Consider the following 22,245-nt stretch of genomic DNA (forward strand, 5'->3'; position numbering starts at 1 on the left):
ATACATGTACATATCACACTCCCTTTTGTAAGTACACACATACACGTTATTATGTGTAAATACATGTACATGTGCTTTAATTTAATGACGTTTTGCCACGGGGGTTGGGGGGGGGGGTTACAAACCACCTGTGTTCTTTTCATTCTCTATCCATAGCTGTCGCTGCTCGCTATTAACCTTTTTGAATGCCGAAATTTCAAAATTCTTGTAAAGTGCTTTGTAAATTCTTATACAAACGTTTTACTTAATTCGCTTAATCAATTTATGATGCACAGTTTTAAAATAAACTTGTTTTACCGCTTGGAAATAATTCCCAAAATGTTGATTTCAATCAAAATGAATCATCCCCCCCCCGATTTTTGGTGCTATCTTATCTACATTAATCATTCTAATTCTAAAATTTCGTACCGTCCCGTCTTCCGTTCCGCGTTTTAACACCACACCATTTAGTCGCCTCTTACGACAAGCAAAGCGTACTGAGAACCTATTCTAACTATAGGATCTATATGAAGTTACGAATTCTTTGGGATACATATACTGTCTTTGCACGAAGCACCAACGCGCTTCATGAAGTAAGCCGGCGGCACCGCCGCAGTTCATACCCTCGTGTATTTTTTTTTTTATATTCATAGTGATAATCGTAATATTTTTGCACATTGAACATATTAAAATAAAAATTGAATTAACACATAAAGTAATCTTTCATTTGCCCTTAAAAGAAAAGAAAAGAGATGTTTAATTGAACGGTTTGTTTGTTTTAAGGTTTGGGGCTTCAAAACCTACCAGCACGCGGACACAAAGTGAGAAAAACAAAGAAATCGCATGAGTAAACGTAGCAAATATAATTTTAAAAAAAATTCTTGCCATGGATACAAAATGTGTTGAATAACTTTTCAAATACTACAGCATCACTGATAAGATCCAATCGTCATGATAATCCCAAATACCAGACTTAACAATGCAAACATAAACGCATACATCCAAAATAACAGCGCGTCTATTTTCTTGGCTATCTCCTGCCAAGTAAATTCCCTGTTTTCTTTCTCAGTATTTTGTTTGTTCACCTCATTTTCCTTTTCTGAAACAGCAATGACGGAAACCTTTGTGTCCTTACTCTTACAGCATGTAAACTTTGCAAAGGTGCGAAGATACCCAGGGATTTCTTCCTCTTCTGGCTTGAAGTGAATGGTTAAAATGTGAATCGTGAAGAGTACTGACGAGATGCCGAGGCTGAGCATCACGTTCAAGTACACGGCTGTAAAGAGAAAAAATAGATGTGATAGACTAACAAATTCTTACAAGGGAATCTTGTGTAACAAAAATGACTATAAACTGCAGGCGCTTGTTTCACATACTTCCAAGTTATGCTATTTTAAAATAATTATAAAGAATTGGCCATGGCGGCGTAAAACCTATGACGTAAATATACATGTAGGTAGTGATTACTCCTTCACCAAATTACAAGTGAGAATCACGGGTCTTTCGGATATGACCTTAAAAACGGAGGTCCTGTGTTGCGACAGGGGTGACCATGGTAAAGAACCCTCGCTGCTGCGGCGCTGAGCAATGGTACTTTATCTACAGCTGGTGATGTATCAATGTGAGTGAAATATTCTCGACGGGACGTAAAACAATCAATCGAATGTTTAACGGAGAACCCCTTCATGCCTATCCCATCTCTTGTCTTACATCGGCCCCTCGATAACGCTGACATTGAATTTCGAATGAAATGCGTCATTGCTCATGCTTAAAATAATGTATTAGACGCGCTCCCATAGTGCTAATCATTATATTGATTTTTAAAAAATTTATTGTGATTCTTCTATAATTTGGTCATATTTCGCACACAAAAAACTATAAAAAATAAAAATTCTTCAAACAAGACCGTCATGCAGTTTCAACTTTTACCTGTTCTACTACCAATATTCCCACGAATACCGATAGCCTGTAACACATCGTGGTCACTAAACCGGAAGTTGCGAGTCGATAGGCCCAATTCGAGGGTCAATGTCAATATCATGGAGGGGGCGATGCAAGAGAGCAGGTAGGAGGTACAAGAATGGGTTCCCATGTGATTTTTCATCGCTAAGATCGAGAAGTAAATAAAAAGGAAGGGACTGCAGCGGTGAAATGTACAGTTTGGTCGCAAAAAGTATTATTAGCATGACTTAAAGCTGTATGGTCCGAATTACAATATTTTTTTTCCATCTCGTAAAAACGCTATTAAATCATCGCACGTATGTAGTTATGAGGCTGTATGACATATCATACATTATTTCACCTTTTTTAACCAAAATTGATTGATTTTAAATCGATGTTTACAAATAAACGCGTCACTGCCATTTCAAGTGACAGTCACGTGACCAATTCAAACTTTCAGATCATCTCTGGTCTTATCTTTGTAAAGCTGTGTATTTTGTTACAACAGTACCGTGCCATAAGTCTAATAGAAATAAAAATATCAAATACCTCTTAGTAATTCGTGTTATTTTTACGCTCTTTCAGCCTTAAAACTAGACAGTTGCGTTTGACTTAATACATCATGCATTCCCCTGACGCGCGTGGGTCTATTTATAGACGTCTATTTATCGGATGATTTATATATGTACCACACTATATTTACTTTCTAAATAATATTCTCACTGTTTTCTTTTACATGCAGATGTTTTCAAGCATGTAATTAAGGGAACGTTAATAACTTTATAAAGTAATTAATCTGCTGTAAAGTAATTATGTACAAAAATAATACATGAACATCGGGTCATACAGCTTTAAAAAGTTTAAGAGACAAGCGTATGTGCTTTAGGCGCTTAATATCACGTAAGGCGAAATATGCAGGTGATTTCTTTTGTATGCCTATCAAAATCGCCTTTGATCTCTGTGAAAACTTTTTTAGATTAACTGATTTTGCACACAAAAATTACCGTATTTCTAACGTGATTGAGTTCATTAGAGACATTTTCCTTATATCGTTCTCTACTTTACCTGCTCTTTTTCCATGGAAATTCTGACATGGAAGGTACAGTATTTGAAAATGAAATAATGCAATACATTATGTATACGTACAAATATAAGAGGTATGTGTAGACGTTGTCGGAATGTTGTCTGACACCAGAGTCAGGTAGACGGCAAACGCCAACAAAACAGTCAAACAATAACCAAGCTTCTCTCCAGCATCGACCGGAATTCTGAAGACAAAGCATGTCATGGAAACCAACAAAAACATCGGGATAATTGTGTTCATCAGATGAAATCCTATACGACGCTTGAAAGTAAAGCTAAAGTTGATCTGCGAGTAAGGAACCAAATCACGGTATGTGATTGAAGTTGACGAGGAAGTTGTTACTAATGTCCATTCGCCGTTCTCTTGGTATGCAGTCTGCACAATAGGAACTTTGCCCAGTTTCAGAGATAGCTGGTTGTTAGAGTAACCTCTAGTTGTCAGCGTGATGACACACGTCTGTACGTCAAATGGATAGTATGTGGTATCGATGTCACATGACGTGTCATAGACGTCACCTGGGGTCCACGTAATGTCCCCAGTCTTGAGAATCTCTATTGGTAGAGTGAGATCACTGATCAATCCTAAATCACTGACTCTGTAGAAAAATATGGTACAGCGTAATTTGTAATTGAGCTTCTTTTTACCATTATTCCCATGGGAATCCGGGTTAGAATAGGTTGGTTGGTTGATTGCATATTGTTTAACGTCCCACTCGAGATTTTTTCACTCATATGGAGACGTCACCATTGCCGGTGAAGGGCTGCAAAATTTAGGCCTATGCTCGGCGCTCACCGCCCTTCAGTAGGGAAGGATCTTTAACGTGCCACACCTGCTGCGACAAGGGGCATCGGTTTTTGCGGCCTCATCCGAAGGATCGCCTTACATAGTCGCCGCTTATGACAAGCAAGGGAGTACTAAGGACCTATTCTAACCCAGATCCCGGGATACTATTCTGATATGATACTGTGGAATAATTATTGTTCGTGGGGGATTGATGTTCGGGGTCACTTTTTTCTAAACAAAGTCGAGTTATCTCTCCTAGTGACATCATAGTGCTTACCCGCGAAATGACACCCCAACGAACCAGCAAAATTTTGCTTACCCACGAACATTGGCCCCCACGAATAAATGAACAGGCCCCTTATGTACGGGGGAAAGGAACATCAACAGCCCCCCCCCCCCCCACTTTTAGGAATCTGTATTTGAAAAAATTGAAATCGAAGAATATTTGGCTTTGACTATTCACTTCCTTAATTAGAAATGACTTTAAGGGGCTGTATGTATAGATATGATATTGCTAATAAGAAAAACGTATTCTCTGTAACATTTCATGATAAAATACCATTTTGATAATATACATGTACATACGAATTTTCCACCACAATGGGAGGAGTGAAGACTGTACTCTCTGTGCTGTAAATGGCCTGGATATCATTATTGTACAGATTATTATTTGTCCAATTTAGGCGGGAATCCAACCACGTCTGAAAACAGAAACACAAAGCTTTGAATCTATTGCACCTCACACCTTACGTTCGCCTTATTATTGAAAAATCGTTAGAGTGAAATTCACACTCAAAAACCTAAAAATGCCAGATCATACGGCATCATCATGTTATTCGCTCCGCGGAGCGAATTAGCATGTACACTATGGACTTTTAAAAAATATAGTTTTTGATCTGATCATGACGAACTCTTTGACATCATTAAGGGGTAAGCAGTGTTTAACTTTAAACCTTATTGACCGGCTCGGATATTGGTGCGAAAGGGTCATTGACGCGAGAGGAAACCGGAAAACCCGGATGAAATCCACTTCTTTGTTTGAACTATCTACATGTATCACAATACCCTTTCACATACAACCACTTCCGATCCTGAGGATCAAACTTGAGTCGTAGCGGTGAGAAGCAATTGTGTTAACCACCACGCTACCCGGACACTTAAATAGTTGACCCCCAATACAAAATTAGAAAACCTCGATTTTTGCATACATGTATAATGCACATGGAATTCAATTGTTCTCTCCACAGTTTCCAACACAGGGAATAAGAGCCGCTATTCTCAAATATCTAATTGAATAGAACTTCAGTAAAATAAAGCAAATACTTGTGCGTCACATCACGTGACTGACCCAGTCATGTGACTCCGCCCGGGGTTAATTATTTGTACATTCATTTGTTAAATTATACCATTGTGGTTCTTGAGAAATGCATTTTGAAAAAACGAAGCTCTTTGGTATTTTTCTATGTATAACGTTAAACACCAAAAGCAGCCCGACCCTGCTCATGGATATTATGATTTGAATTACACTATACGAGCATATTGATTTGATAACTGTACCAAAGTGGTTATCATACGAGAATATATTTATTGAAGTTTCAGCTCTTGGTCAATTACTTTTTTAAATGTCTGTTTTTCTACTATTCTTCTTTAGATGGGCACGGCGAATGTACAAGTAGGTCCCTACTCAAACTGGAAGACTAATAGACTGAAGTATTGTTAAGGATGGATTCTTCTCTTACTTGCAAGTATTGGATGCCTTGAAATGTGATGTTTTAAGTGATAAACTATAGACTACGTGTATGAAAAGTGAGGATAACGAACAGTGATCAATCTCATAACTCCTATAAGCAATACAAAATAGAGAGTTGGGCAAACACGGACCCCTGGACACAGCAGAGGTGGGATCAGGTGCCTAGGAGGAGTAAGCATACCATGTTCACCGGTCACACCAGCCAAGAGTCCTATGTCTTATCCGTAGTCAAAATTTGTGTGCCAAGAACGGCCTAACAATCGGTATGAAACACGTCAGACAGCATTTGACCAAATGATAGGTTATATTGGCAAATTAGATCGTTATAACGACCATAGAATTTGCGAAATGCTGATTGTAAAGGAGACTGTTGAAACCCCTGCACCATCAGTTTGTTTTTCAGAAGCCTGCCTCGACTTAAAAACTAACCATACGCTGAACAAGTTCTTGCGTATCTAATCAGTTGAGAGATATAAACACCATATGCAGGTGATAATGGAATATTGCTACATTAAATTAATATATTGCTTGTTGACAATGGAGAAGCTGAAATAATCCCGTTTTTCATAGAGTTGAGTTATTAGTTTGCCGTTATTATCTATTTTCAATAAAACACTCAGTATATAAGTATGAAGCAGAAAAGGACAACTCTTTGTTGTCTTTTATTTCGAGTTCACAGGGAAATATCGAATCGACATATGAATTAAAATTATCATTGTTAATAGATAAAATGTCGTCGATATATCTGAATGTCGAATTGAAGACTACAGCGAGAGATTTTTTATTTTCTTGTAGAAATCTTTGAATAAATTCTGCTTCATAAGAATATAAAACATATCGGCTAACAAAGGAGCACAATCATGGCCGTGGGAATTCCAACGGTGTTTAACGAAGTAATTTTTTTTTAGATGATTGATCACTAGATATGAATATTTTCGTTTCCATTTTTGTTGAAAAGGCAACTGTCTATGATGTCAAAGAGTCTAGTCTTTAATTTATCATGAACAATGGTCGTATAAAGTGTTGAAAAGTCATACGCTTTTATATTGATTTGAGAAAAGTTTTGCGATTTCAAATTTACTAAAAATTCTTCAGATTGTTTTTAGAATCCAGTTTTGATTTACACCATTTCTGACATATCTAGTCGCACAGTACGTTTTTTGTCTTTTAAAGAGATCCTTGACATTTGATTTGAACTGGCATTGGGAGTATTTAGCAGTGGTGTATTACAAATTTGTCAAGATTTGCAGTATACTAGTAAATACTATGTATGAACATATTTCTTTTTGCAAAGCAGAGCCCATAGATACTGGCAGATTCAATGAAATATTGGGTAGACTGAATTTCCTCTGATAAAATTAGAATTTGAATAATGATTGTTTCTGTCAAATTCTATATGTATTACTATTTATTCGTTTCATCAATATTCAGTTTTAGTTGACTTTGTTTATCACACATGAACTATATTATTAAGGTTTGAGCAGTAGTGCGTGTTGATGAAGTAGATTCAGTTTGTATTATCTTCATCCTCTGGTTTTGAATTTCTATATTTGATTACATGTTTCATTGCCATTTTAAGGATTTGCTCTTCGTAATTATTTTGATTGCAAGTTATGTACTTTGTATTCTTGTAGTGAAGGTTTTAACGTGATTCATTGTGTCTGTAAGATTTCAATTCAAATCATTTAAAGGACATATTTTTATCTAAAGTGTGTTTTGCCAACATACAAAATTTCTATGTAGGTATCTTAATTGTATTTGACATTTTTCACACAAACACAGACATACTACAACGATTTCTGTCTTATTTGATCTATAATGTTATTTTACAATATTGTAGGTCAATGCATTTAGTTATTTGTATAGAAATGAATTGAGAAGCAACATTTGCTTCACTGCTCGATTGAATCGTGCGAAAAACAAAATCATTTCATGAATTGACTATGAATTTTATGTTCCGTGGATGAGTATGTATACCTTTCATGAGACACATTTTGATTCCAGTTTTCCGGGAGAATATGTGATAGCATGTCAAACCAGTTCTCCATGTATTTATTCGTTTTGCTTAATACAACATTAGATATTGAATTACCGTAAGTTCTTTAGCGCATCTGGATTGAGTTGGCTGAGTAAACCTTTACTTTGTATTTTTTTTTATAACGCTTTATTTTCAGACATTCATATTTTGTAAGTTCATAGGTTCTTATTTGTTATTCTATTTATTTTTAAAATTTTCTTGTAATAAAATTACCTTATTTATTATAATTATGAAAATTATATAACAGTTTAGACTGTTGAAGACTAATCTAAATGTGAAATCTGTCCCACTGTAGTGGTCGGAGACGTGGATATGGACGTGGACATGGATAGAGAAGACAGAAAACCGCCAACGAGAATCCATCCGCGAAATACAAGGAATTAACTGTGCAGTGCACTTCAAATATCTTTAATGAACAGGAAAAGTTATGGATTTACCACTCACTGTAGAGCAGGCAAAATAACATAGGACACAATCTGAACTAGACCGAAGAGGGCAAGAGAGACGTTGGACGCCAACAACAACTTGGAGATTTGAAGTTGAAGTCAATCTGGTTGTCATGAAGTAAAGCGAAATATACAGCACATGACAAATACATGTAGAAAGATATGTTATGAAGGCACAATGCTCTTTTAGTGCATTAAAGGATTGAATAAGTACACTTTACATAAAACCAATTTTGCCATACACGTGCATGTGTCATATAATCACTGTTTTGCTTAAAAAGTTCTGAAAAATAGCCAGTCTCTAATATGTATTTTCACAACACTGATATTTTGTAGTATTTAATCCATCTCTCCTTATATTCTTCGTGAAACATATATAGATATACACATGCGTATATAATTATATGATATAAATTTGTTTGACACTTTCATACTTACAAAGGAGAAGTAGGCCACCGATGACATGGTTTGGTCTCGTGTGTTCTGAAACAATTTTTCCACCTTTAAGTGTACAGTCCATAGATCCGCGCCGTATACTCTGTGCAAAGTATAAGGCGCGGATCTAAGAGTCTGATTTTAATTAGATTGTACAGCCCACTGAATACTAGTAAAAGAAAGGTAATACATGTATATAGTAAATTAAGTGATAAATATTACTGTAAAACCATTTTATTTGCAAATTAGTTCCGATATGTTTTCAAATTAATACAATATTCATGACAGACATTATTTATTTCGCCTGCAGCAGAGATTAAGCAATGCATTACATATAGTTATGGCGAAAAATATCCAAACTCCGATGTTCTTTAGATATTGATATGCTGTTTTGTATTGGATATGACTAAATTAAGGTATGACGGAATCTTTATATCAAATACACATTTCTAGAAAGGTTTAAATGGACACAAACAAGGCCTATTTTCATACAGATAATATTTTTAAATTGCCTAAGGTACATTCCAATTATTTTTATACGATTACTAGAATGTTTTGATTACAAGTTGTCAAAGATCTTTGACAATAGTCTAACATTACTTTTGATGACCTTGTATTCTGTATACTAAAACACGGACACATATTTTTTCATTACTGACCAAGTCTTTGATAGAGAGGAGCTTGATGTTGCATCCGATGATCACTGTCGATGATGGCCTGGAATCTTTTTCGTAGGAAGTGAATAAGCTTCTTCGTAAGGCGCCCTCCGAGCTCCACGAATATATTGCATTGGCAGAGGAAACTGAAACAAGAATTCTGTTTTTATTTAGCGTGTTCGGGATGTGTTTGATTTACTAAAAATAATAATTCCTAAATGAACTTTGTAATGCATTTATACACATATCTCTGAATAGCCATGGGATATTGTCAACATAACTTTATAAGAATGAGCCGTGTTGCAACTTTCATTGTAAAAAAAATACCTTTAATGTTTAAAATGAATTCCAGCTACGGATCATGCAATAGAGATAATAGGTTATAAGTTATTTACCCTTAAAGAATGTGTGTGTGTTTGTGTGTGTGTCAAATGTACCCGTTTTACAAACATTTGATATTTGGTTTAAGAAAAATTTGTGCGAATCGGAAAATATGATGACTTAATTCCTATAGTCTGTAATTATATAAAATAAATTAGAACACGAACAGCAATGAAAATGCATTACGACCCAAATTTCACACTCGTTTTATTGCTCCATGTACATGTGGTAATTTCAGTTGTAGGTGTTGTTTTTCTCCACGCCTTGGTAGTTTTAGTACGACTCTGTCTTTGTTTTTATTTCCTTAACTTAGTTTTCGTTTTTTTTTTTGTAAATAAATATCAACTTGTTCGTGTCATATATATATATATATATTTCAAAACTATTTTAAACTGTAACGCCTGAGGAGTATGAAATGAAATGCGTTAAAACAGAGCAGAATGAGGGTTACCACATGACATGATGTACGTTTTGAAATGACAGAAGATTGACATTTAAAATAAATTCTAACAGAAAATCTCAATACTATTTCTTTCTCAGCATCATGGAAGATATAAAATTTCTTTCTACTCACCCATCGAGAGTATCAGATATATCCACATACATGTACTTCCCATCTTAACAAAATAAGGCAATCGGGAAAGTAAAGCCATGCTCATTACATTCACATAGGAAAAATACTTCTTTGAGTTGTTTAATTTTACATATACAAATAAATAAAGATCGGCTCTATGTAATGATGACGAAAGGGATTTACTTTATATTCTTGTATAGGTCACCGAAGTATACGTTTGAAAACATTGGTTAGTAGCATGCATTGATAATTTGTAGGCATAATGTATTACTATTTTGTTGGCCAGTAAAGGTAGAATGTACTGTTTGGATTTAAATATCAACAAAGAATGGTAACTTTCCTGTTGAGCTAAACAAGAATGAAGTTAAATGTCCACACATCTTCAGTTTTAAAATTCCCTAACAACCGAAAACAATATTCTGAGCACGAAACAGTGACCGGTTCGGGAGTGTTTTTTCCCAAATAGAATCGTAAATAGTATAAGACCATTCCAAAATATCACCCTTTCTATAGCGTACATGTCTTTCTGACAAAGTAAAATTCCGTGTTATGCCTAAGCAGTCCTGATGTAGATTTTTTTATTAATAAATAAAATAACTATTATTATTTAAGTCTCAAAATCTGTCAAATGTATATACTATATATTAGAAAATATTCAAGTGTTCAAGTAAGATTTTACAACACCTTAGCACCTTTTCAATTGGAGCTTTTTCTAATCGTTTTAAAATGAGCTATATTTCAGTCATGGTAATGTAATTTGAAGTTCTTGTGATCTAAATTTTTGCTATCTTTAAATGAATTGCAGCTCATTCTAATTCAATGAGCGATATCTTTAAATGAATTAAAGTTATTTTTTATGAAACACTTCAAGTTGGTGACGTCTCTACATAAGTGAAACATTCCGAATGAGACATATTGGTAATAGAACAAAGAAATATTCAACTGGCGAATAAGTGAAACATTCCGAATGATAATAGAACAATAATAGAACAAACAAATATTCAACTGGCGATAATTCACTTATAGCACGCTATGATAAAATTACAACGTAAAAATCGCTCTTACTAACACTGAAGATATTGCTAAAGAGGCTTGTAATGCATTGTTCAGATACATCTCCGGGGGAGTATACGTTGATTTGACCCTTCATAGTGAAACGCTGTGTATAGGCTTTGTCTGCTCGCTAATCCACACACATCGAATACATCAATACATAAATGTGCAAACGGGTGGAGTGAAGACTGTGCGTTCTGTGCTGTGAATGGCGTGGACATCATTATTGAACAGAATATCAGTTCAATTCTGGCGGGAATTCAACCACGTACTGGAATTTGTTTATCATCCAGTCACCTGACGTTTGGACCCACACTTCCTCTCTTCTAGTCCCCCTTTTAATGTGAAAAAGAAAACAAAGGGAAGATATTTCAAGAACTTTCGTCGATTCTATTTCTATTAAATCTTATTATCAATTCCCAACGCCATTTTGCACTTTAATCAATCTTTTTAAGTTACCAGTTGCACTGAAGGAAAAAGGGGTTGTTTTTTTTTGTTGTTGAAAAAATCAAAGTCTCTATAATCTAGATTTTTTAAATGAAGTTAAAATGAGCATTGGTTTTGTCAAGGGAGGAAAATAGTAGTACTCAGAAAAAGCAAACGCTCTACCACTGAGCTGCTGCGACGAAGATAGGGTAGAGTTTTAATTATGGTTCATAGAAATTGAATGAAAATGTTCAATCTACTTACACGTTTTCTTCATAACCCCAGGACATCAAAACATCCGAACTGAGTACATAATAGTAATAAAAAACAAAACCCTTGGTCAAGATTGTGAGATTGATGTCCTCTATTCTAGCAGGTGTATAACGAGATCTATTGTTCGTATAGTGAACATGAGTTATTTCTATAAAATGTTCTTGTCAACTCCTGGAATCAAACGACTAAGCCGTGAACCGGGATATCTGTTTTTAAAGTCTCACACAAAAGTCTAAGACCCTCTACTTTCACCTTTACGAAAGAGTGATAATTATTGTCGCGTAATATTTTTGAAGAGGCCAAGGCACTAGCGGGGTTTGAACCATGACATCGCGGTCACGAAGCAAACGCTCTAACCACTGGGCCAACATGAAAGAGGAGGGCTATAGTAGGAGGACGGGAGTCTTATCATGTATGACTCATACTGTGAAAATGCATTATTTCTTTTAATTTCGAGGAAAGTAGTAGTACTCAGAAAAAAGCCACTTTTATACAGCCAGTACTCCGTTTGGGAGACTTTATAATCGGTAGATTATAATCATATCTTCTTTAAAATTCTTCTTTTAAAGTCCAGGATACAAAAGAACTAGGGTGAACTAATAGCTCAAAGTCAGACTGTATAATGAATAAGGAATTTACCAAAACTGTAACTTGTTGTTTTGAACATATTTTATTGTACATACGTAATATACAAAAGGATCAGAAACAAGTTCAAATAACTTACGAGTTCTTCTCCTTAAAAATATAACAATATATTATTGTAGAAAATTAATGTACAAAAAATTTAAATTGAACATCAATTGAATCTTTTGGTTTCATGAATAAACGACTGAACATAAGAAAAAATACACTTGTCTGACTCAGAAGATAAAGTATTATTACCCCAAAGTAGAAGGTGGACATCGATAATAACTAGATCATTTAACCTCAGCAAGCTATCCATTAATTTATATCTGTAACTTGTTAAGAGTTTAGGCGCAAGACAGGACTGTATGAATAATCTAGTGACAGAAACATTGAATTTTCAAGAATATTTCCCTTTATCATTGAATATATACAAGGGTCTGCGTTTCTTTTGGATGTTGTATAATATCAGGATTTATTTTCAGATGAAAAATAATTAAAAGGATTTGAATGTAAGTGAATTTTCGCGGTAAAATGGAGCTGTTTTATCAGTCACCCCCCCCCCCCCCCCAAAAAAAAACAACCCCCAACCTTTGGTAATAAACAAGACGCCGATGACTACGTATGGTGACAGAATGACCAAACAAACACATATAACTACAGATCAGGAAATTATATTTCCTGTCAATAGAATTCGCCCTCTTTGTCCAATTTCTCCGCAAAGCAGTTTTATAACGAAAATATAGCAAAGGTATGACACTTTACAGACAAATAAGACCCCTCTAAAAGAGAGTTGTAGAACAGGTTTTTTTGTTTCTTTCTTTAACGTTTGAATCGAGAATTTTTAGTCGTATCGAGGTGTGCTCAGCTGTAGGTGAAGGTTGAAGAATCACCAATCTAGTCCATGGCCCTCAGGACCGTAGCGGTGAGGATTGTTTTTCTTTATTTTGTCAACGCTTGCGATGACAGCTAATCCTTTCTATGTTTTTCATGATAAATCATTGTTTAGATTTATCATAAACCCCCAAATCTGAAGTTAGTTGCCCAAAAATTTACGGGAGAAACAACTAAATGCAAAGTATCCCAGGGTTCTTGTAATCTAGTCACACACCATGAGCAAAGCAAACTCAGTCAGTCCACATTAGAGACTAGACGCAATGGTTAACAGTAAACAATCTTACCAACTCAATCAAATCTCTTGAACATTATTAATTTGTTTTATTTTATTCCAAAGTCTGTAAGGCACATTGAACTGTTACCAATTATGGAACAACACTTAGGTTACAGAATTACATTGAAGAACCAATCATCATGATGATTACAAATATCACAGTAAAAACTATAAATATAGAGGCATACATGAAAAATAAAAACTCGTCCATTTTCTTGGCTATCTCCTGCCAAGTAAATGATTCTTCAGTGTTTTCTATGTCAGAATTTTTTCTGTTCACTTCATTTTCCTTTTCAGTAACAGCAATGACAGAAACCTCCGTGTGACCTTTATTACAACATTTGGCTTCATGCCAACAACAAACTCTTGATGAAAACTTCATAAAGGCTCGAAAATACCCAGGGATTTTTTTGTCTTCCGGCTTAAAGTGAATGTCCAAGATGTGAATCGTCAAAAGCACCGACGTGACACCAAAGGCGAGCATCACATTCAGGTACACGGCTGTAAGTAAGAATAAAACACGAAATGAATGAGAGGCTAGCATCACATTCAGGTACACGGCTGTAAGTAAGAATAAAACACGAAATGAATGAGAGGCTAGCATCACATTCAGGTACACGGCTGTAAGTAAGAATAAAACACGAAATGAATGAGAGGCTAGCATCACATTCAGGTACACGGCTGTAAGTAAGAATAAAACACGAAATGAATGAGAGGCGAGCATCACATTCAGGTACACGGCTGTAAGTAAGAATAAAACACGAAATGAATGAGAGGCGAGCATCACATTCAGGTACACGGCTGTAAGTAAGAATAAAACACGAAATGAATGAGAGGCGAGCATCACATTCAGGTACACGGCTGTAAGTAAGAATAAAACACGAAATGAATGAGAGGCTAGCATGTAATCATCATCCTAGTTCGTACTCCCTCATGATAAAAACAAATTAAGTCTAAATGTGAACTATGAAACACATGAATGTATAAATAACTTTCTTGTTTTTTAATTTTCTATTTTTAATGTTTTCATCACTAACTAAGGCATTTCTACTGGTCAGAAATTTAAATATCAGCTGTCGAATTACAGGAGAGATACAAAGCTCTCAATTCTTTGTTATATGAACAAGGCTCGTGTCATGTTTTTGTTCACAGGTGCTTGGGTTCAGGACCCCCTCCCCTCCGTATAACCTACATGAGTTGATTTAAGTATTTGTGTTGTTGAAAATCTCTCTAATACATGTACTTGTCAACAACGTCCTGCATACCCATCAAGTCCAAAATAACTCAAAACAAGTCCTTTTAATAAAAAGACGCTCAATGGTTACTATAACAGTTCTGGTATAATAACCAGTGAGGGTTTTCTTTTATGCAAGGCATTGTTGACATGCATTAGAGAGATTTTCAACAACCAGAAAAAGAATTAAATCAACTCATGTAGGTTTATTCTGGGGGGGGGGGGGGGGGGGGGTGTCCTTAACCCAAGCATCTGGTTTTTGTTGGCATAAGTTAAATATACTACACTACTGTAGTAAAAGTTTCGTTAAAAGCAGGTTTTTTTTTTTAAAATTTACAAGTTAATTCTAAACACAATTAGACAGTTTCTTTCTAGCGTTTGTTACGTCTCATTTTATTTTAAACATGATATTTCTGTTACGAAGCAAGATACCGGTATATGTAAACAAAAACATGGCACGAGCCTTGTTTACGTAACAAAAAGAATTGTGAGTGCTGTATTGTAACTCAACAAATCACATTCAAATATTGCTGACCATTAGAAATAATTTAGTTAAGCAGTGTAAACATTAAAAATGTGGAAAATAGAATTTGAAAATTTTCTGTTCAAATCCCGTCCATTACTCATTCTATAGAGACATTTAGGCATTTGATGTGAAACGTGATTAAAAATTTCCCATGTCAATTTTTCTCATTTCCCCTAGAATTGATCCGAGAATGTTTTTATTTACCAGTGAGAAAAACTGAATGTAGTTTAACTTACATAGATAACAGATGTGTGTAGACGTTGTAGGAATGTTGTCAGAGACCAGAGTCAGGTAGACGGCAAACGCCAGCAAAACAGTCAAACAATACCCAAGCTTCTCTCCAGCATCGACCGGAATTTTGAATACATAGCAGGTCATAGAAACTAATAAAACCATAGGGATGATTGTGTTCATCAAATGGAATGCAATACGACGCTTGAAAGTAAAGCTGAAGTTGATCTGCGAGTAAGGAACCAAATCATGATGTGCAATTGAAGTTGACGAAGAAGTTGTCACTAATGTCCATTCGCCGTTCTCTTGGTACGCACTCTGCACAATAGGATTTCCCCCCAGCTTTAGAGATAGCTGGTTATTAGAGTAACCCCTAGTTGTCAGCGTGATGACACACGTCTGCACGTCAAATGGATAGTATGTGGTATCGATGTCGCATGACGTGTCATAGACGTCACCTGGGGTCCACGTGATGTCCCCAGTCTTAAGAATTTCTATTGGTAGAGTGAGATCTCTGATCAATCCTAAATCACTGACTCTGTAGAAATCAACATGGAAAACATTTACGTTTGTCAGTTTTGCGTAAGAAAACTGCTGCATTTCGAATTTACTCAATCCTCATAAACGCTATATTTTGTACGAAACATTAGATATCAGTACCCAGCCAACGAACACTTCAAACTAATCATACAATTGCTAGATAATAGCAGTATCATTTCAGTAAATTTAATATTAATTCAAACCAGTGACAGTTTTTGATTAATGTTGTAAATGATAGGTAATTCGTTTAATTAGATTTTCATGAATTTCTTAAGGATACCGTTTTGATAATATACATACGAATTTTCCACCACAATGGGAGGAGTGAAAACTGTACTCTCTGTGCTGTAAATGGCCTGGATATCATTATTGTACAGAATATTATCTGTCCAATTCAAGCGGGAATCCAACCACGTCTGAAAACAGAAACACAGCATCAAACAGGTGGGTTTTTTTGTTTTAATTTTAGTTTTTTGTTTTGTTTTAGAAATATAGTCTCTATATTGCAGTACTAGGCCTATACCAATTTTAGCCGTTTTTTAAAAACAGATTTTTATTCAGGTGCACTCTTAGGTGTTGAACTTTTCATGTACAAACCCAATCATATAACGAAGTAATTCCACTTAGAAAAGTGATTTTCTTTAAAAAAAATCAATATTGATTTAATTTCACCAAATTAAGCAGTTAACATTGGTTCACTGAATTCATATATGTCCATTTAAAACATGCATAGAATTGGATGTGTAATGTAGTATGTCTTAACTTACAACCCCTCTAATCAACGATGAAGTCTTTTGTATTTTATCAACTTCAAAGTTAGAATGAAGTTGACCATTTTATAATGCTCACGAACATTAAAGCTAAATTTATCTAATTGATAAATACACAATGAATAAAAAATCCATATCGCTGTTTTATATGATGCTGTCCACTTTCTCTGTATTGGAATTGAATATAAAAAATAAATTTGAAAAAGAACTTGATACGATGTCAGATGGGTCAAAAGCATAAGAGGAATATTACAATCCCGCATTAGACATATTAAAACAAAAGTACGTACCATCTATCCTTCTGTGTTTAGTAAACCAGAAGTGATAAAAGAATTAGATAGGTTACACGAGGAACATGTTTTGGTTCCAGCTGACAAAGCTTGTAACAGCATTGTCTTTGTTCGTAAGGCTCATTATTACCTTTTCAAAAGATGACATTCTTCAAAACCATACTTTTTTTTTTTTTTTAGTTTTAAACACATTTAATAATCCAGTCAATGGGTCGAATGAATATGAGTTACTGTACCTATACTGGATTCCTAAACTACATAAAATGCATTGCTGGATCCAGCAAATGCTCTATCAAGCCCCTATCTTTGCTCCTCACGAAAATATTAACAACTGTGAAGGAGAAACTTTTTTTTTGTGTGACCACATATGCAGGAGTGGTGTTAATCAAATGTGTATTCTAAAAAATTATAAGGACCTTTTAGTAAACATGAAATCGCAAAAACTTTTCCCAAATCAATAACATCAAAACCTAAGACTTTTCAACACTTTACATGACCATCCCGCACGATAAATTAAAGACTAGACTTTTTAACATCATTGACAGTTGCTTCTTCAAAAAAAATGGAAAACGAAAATATTCGTATCTAGTGATCAGTCATCCAAAAAATTACTTTGTTCAACACGTCTGACGTGTTTCATAGCGATTGTTAAGCCGTTCTTGGCACACTGATTTTGACTGCGGATAACTCCGTTTACCTGATCAAGATATAGGTCTCACGGCGGGAGTGACCGGTCGACAGGGGATGCTTACTCCTCCTAGGCACCTGATCCCACCTGTGGTGTGTCCAGGGGTCCGTGTTTGCCCAACTATCTATTTTGTATAACTTACAGGAGTTATGAGATTGGTCACTGTTCGTTATCTTCACCTTTCTGAATAAAGGATATGATTCAGTGGAAGTTTTCTATTATGTCTGTTATATATCAAAGAGAGATGAAGGTGAGATGCGGTTTACACAAATATCCATGCGCGCTCTGTTCAACTTGGAGTGTATGTTACGGAAGCTGATGAGCAGAAACCAAATACAAAATAAACGAAAAATCAGAGGTAATTCAAAACAAGAGGCCCGTGGGCCACATCGCTCACCTGAGTCACCTTTGACCATAATTAAAGATTTTCCCTATATATCCGCATATAAATCTTTTATCCCTATTGTGGTCCCAGACTACCCCCGGGAGCATGATTTTTACAAACCTGAATCTGTGCTATGTCACGAAGCTTTCATGTAAATTTCAGCTCTTCTGGCCCAGTGGTTCTTGAGAAGAAAAGTTTTAAATGTTCCCATCCTATTTTTGCATTAAAAAAAATATTAACACCCCCCCCAAGGGGACATGGCCGTTCATTTGAAAAAACTTGAAAGCCCTTCACCAAGGTATGCTTATTGACCAGTTTGGTTGAAATTGGTCCTGTAAAAGACATCGAAAAAGCTTTCAGCTCAGGTGAGCTAAAAACGAAATTATTCTATTCAATAGAAAAAGAGATTGTTAAATGATAAAGGAAAATGTTGATAAAAAGATTACAAAACGAAAAACTTAATCTAATACAAAATTGATAAAGTCCACTTTCAAACAGTAAAGATATTTTAAATAACATTATCTCTGTGATAATATTACGTAGAAAAATGACTGCACACATAATCTGAATTTAAGGAACATGCATGAGGTTCATCCCAAAATTCCGGATTGTTCCAAGATACGCAGAAATTAATTCGGAAAAATGCCTTTTTGGGTCGAATTTTAGCTGGGCCCTGACACTATATCACTAAACAGGATGTTTGAGCATTGCAACAAGCTATTACATAGAATATTATAGCAAAATATATTATAGTTCCCAATTTTCATTTCTTACCCCAATTCATAAACTGAAGTCCGTTATAGCTCCCAGTGACTGAAAATTGTAAAATCGTCTTATATGGAATTTCGGGATGAACTTTGGTAGTAACGTAGATTGATTTTGTATGAATCTATACAGAGTAGAATTTTATACAATTTGGTTTATTGGTTTTTACATCGGTAAACTTGGGTACCCTATATTTAGAGTTCTAAACTTTCCTCTTTAAAAGTAAATTCGAACCCAAGCGATATATTGGCCTGTGATACACACGAATAGAAAGTTTACTGTATAAAACTCATGAATAGGTACTATTGTATCAAGTGTTTTTCACATTTTCATACTTACGAAAGTGAAGTAGGCCACTGAAGACATAGTTTGTTCTCGTGTATTCTGGAAGAAAATGAATTCAACTGAATTTACATTTCTTACATGAACAGGAGACACATCCTTGCGATTGGATGGTACATATCATTAATCAGTATTATGACAGAACTTGTCTTACACGCTAATTCCAATCACATCACAAAATTGGTACCGTATAAGTTTTACATATATTTACATTCCTAGAGTCTTTGCCTTTGATATCTTTACAAATTGTAATGATAGCCATTTCCTCATGAATACGCTGCAGATGTAAACAATGCGTGTATGAATCTTTTTAAAGGCTGTACGTCTATTATAACGGCTGGGAGGAAAGTGTAAATATACAGGAATAGATACACGAGGGTATGAACTGTGACGCTTCACACCGGCCTATTTTTCATGAAGCGCTAATGCGCTTTGTGGAGTATACTGACGGGAAACGTCCTATTTTGTACCCTCGTGTATTTTCAAAAATAAAATTAATTTCTAAAACTTGATGTAATAATTTTGATGTAAATGTATGTATGTAAATCAAGTTTTTTATGGATTAAAATACGGTGATAAGAATTAATCTCTGATGTATAGAAATTCGATAAACCATTTGATTAGCATAAGTCCATTGTTGACTGTTTCACGTTATCTTCACTAACTTCTAGTCACATAAAGTTACTGACCAAGTCCTTGATGGACAGAAGCTTGATGTTACATAATATGTCAACTGTTGGTGATGGCCTGGAATCTTTTTCGTATGAACTGAATAAGTCTCTTCTCAAGGAGCTCTCCGAGTTCCACGAATATAATGTATTCACGAAAGGAACTGAAATAAACGTAAACAATATTGTGTGATGAGGCTGAGGGTTATATATGTTCAAAATGTTCTTTGAACAGAAGCGTAATTTTCTTGGTTTATTAAGTAGTATTTGAGAAATTAAACCGGAATTACCATGCAAAAAATGCTTGAAATTCGTTTACGCAATTCAAATTGACATTGCATTGCGAGTTGCAAAACAAATTAAGTTTAAAGACATAATTACCTTTTGAAGAAAGATACCATGTTGTTCTTAACACTTATTATGGCAGTGTGCCCTTATAAATAAACAACTCATATAAAAGGTAAAAATGGTCATTCATTAAGTAAATAAAGGACAATAAAACAAAAATGTAACATATATACAGTTTTAAATTGATGCCTTTCAGCTCTAAGTTATCTTACATTTGAATAAGACTTTATCAATGAAAATATCAAGCAACGTTAACCCTTTCAAAAACCTTGTCTAAAAAAATATACATTTACTTCGGCATATTTACATTTCACCTGTTTTCTCTGTGATAACCCTTTGAAAATCCAGTATGTTGGTTTCCCATAATTACAAATTGGTATATATTTCTCACTTGCATGCACCCGACCATGGTACAAACTCTCTACACCATCGTCTGTACATAGACACGCTTACAACGAAACAATTTTCCTCAATTCAGTACTTCAGTATATCATTCTTATTAACAATGTAGATTATAAATATTTGTTGTTTTTTCGTGGTGTGTGATATTTGTATACGTAATGTATGTCTCTTAATAAAGACTCGGGTTGCGTCGAAAATTTGAGGTTTAGATAATCAACAGTGTCTATATATACTGTATATACAAATACTGACTATACTCCACACCAAATGATAAATGAGACTAATCATAAGAGCAACCTATATATTGACGTGCATTCAGAATACTGACTGCTGGTAAATACCATACAAGATTATATGTTAAAGGTCTAATTTCCATTAGGTTGCAATTAGTCTGAAAAGCCTTTTCCAGACAAGTGAGATACAAAAACAAAACAAAACATTAGGGTTGTTAGTCAAGGCTAGGTGAAAAGGTTATTGACGTCATTCTAGGAAATTAGTAATTACAACATCGTGTTCACATGGTAAACATTACAATGTCGACAATGTTGACACAAAGTCATGCAGAATAAACACATTATCGTGCCGATTTTGTGCCATTCTGTAGTCTACAAAAGAGAATTGATATTGTACAATGGATATAAATGGCTACAAAACCAAATAGTCATTCAAAAATCTATAACACGAATTCACACCATTCATCAAGACTTAACAATTGTAAACTGAATAATTTCTAGAACAATTTTAATTCATTCGTGGTGCATTAAGTTATAGAAACATATAATTGTTATAATAGATATGAAGTCACATGGAAGAACCAATTCCCATGATAATTATGAATCCCATGGTTAATGATATAAACAAAAAAGAATACACAAAAAAGAGCAAAATGTCCATTTTCTTGGCGATCTCCTGCCAAGTTAATGATTCTTCAATGTTCTCATTACCAGCGTCTATTTCTCTCTTCTTGTCTTCATTTTCCAAAACAGCATCAAATACCTTGCTATCACTTTTTTTACAGCAACATCTTTCCTTATTAAAGAAAGAGATTCTTGCTGTGATCTTCGCTAAAACTTTAAGGTATAGTGGGATTTCGTCCTCTTCCGGTTTAAAGTAAATGTTTATTATGTGAATTGTCAGGATTACGGACGATACACCAAGCGAGAGCATCACATTCATAAAAATGGCTGAAAATTGAATAAAACAACTTTAAACAAGAGGTACTGTGAGCAACGCTCACGAAGAATACCCCCCACTTACCCCAATCTCCCAAAGGGTGTTGGTAATAGGTATAAACTACCTCTTTTCTGAGTGTAAAAAACAAATGGCATGACAAACCGAACCATATTGCTACTTCGATGTCCAGTGCGCTTGACCTTTGGACCCCAAAATCGATAGGGAACATCTTCATCCCATGGGTAGTCCATATGTAAGATATGGTGACT

General features: G+C 35.0%; 3 protein-coding genes across 3 annotated transcripts in view; all 3 read right to left on the reverse strand.

The window, feature by feature from the left end:
- Positions 1–868: 868 nt before the first annotated feature.
- Positions 869–8,486, reverse strand: LOC125682384 (acetylcholine receptor subunit beta-like). Its single transcript, XM_048922924.1, has 4 exons — positions 8,460–8,486; positions 4,373–4,488; positions 3,067–3,599; positions 869–1,255 (listed from the first exon to the last, which is right to left on the reverse strand). The coding sequence occupies exons 1-4, from the start codon at positions 8,484–8,486 to the stop codon at positions 909–911; spliced, it is 1,023 nt and encodes a 340-aa protein (XP_048778881.1). The 3' UTR covers positions 869–908.
- A 5,246-nt stretch (positions 8,487–13,732) lies between these two features.
- LOC125680189 (neuronal acetylcholine receptor subunit alpha-3-like) lies at positions 13,733–16,775 on the reverse strand. Its single transcript, XM_048919632.2, has 3 exons — positions 16,446–16,775; positions 15,611–16,143; positions 13,733–14,115 (listed from the first exon to the last, which is right to left on the reverse strand). The coding sequence occupies exons 1-3, from the start codon at positions 16,580–16,582 to the stop codon at positions 13,733–13,735; spliced, it is 1,053 nt and encodes a 350-aa protein (XP_048775589.1). The 5' UTR covers positions 16,583–16,775.
- A 3,281-nt stretch (positions 16,776–20,056) lies between these two features.
- The window catches only part of LOC125680188 (acetylcholine receptor subunit beta-type unc-29-like), a 6,933-nt gene continuing 4,744 nt past the window's right edge, over positions 20,057–22,245 (reverse strand). Inside the window, exons 4-5 of the mRNA XM_048919630.2 lie at positions 21,748–21,987; positions 20,057–20,217 (exon numbers count right to left, since the gene is read on the reverse strand). Coding sequence (XP_048775587.2) covers positions 20,057–20,217; positions 21,748–21,987 — 401 coding nt within the window. The remainder of the gene's footprint in view (positions 20,218–21,747; positions 21,988–22,245) is intronic.

This window comes from Ostrea edulis, chromosome 2 (genome assembly GCF_947568905.1).
Source record: "Ostrea edulis chromosome 2, xbOstEdul1.1, whole genome shotgun sequence".
Taxonomy (NCBI): Eukaryota; Metazoa; Mollusca; class Bivalvia; order Ostreida; family Ostreidae; genus Ostrea; species Ostrea edulis.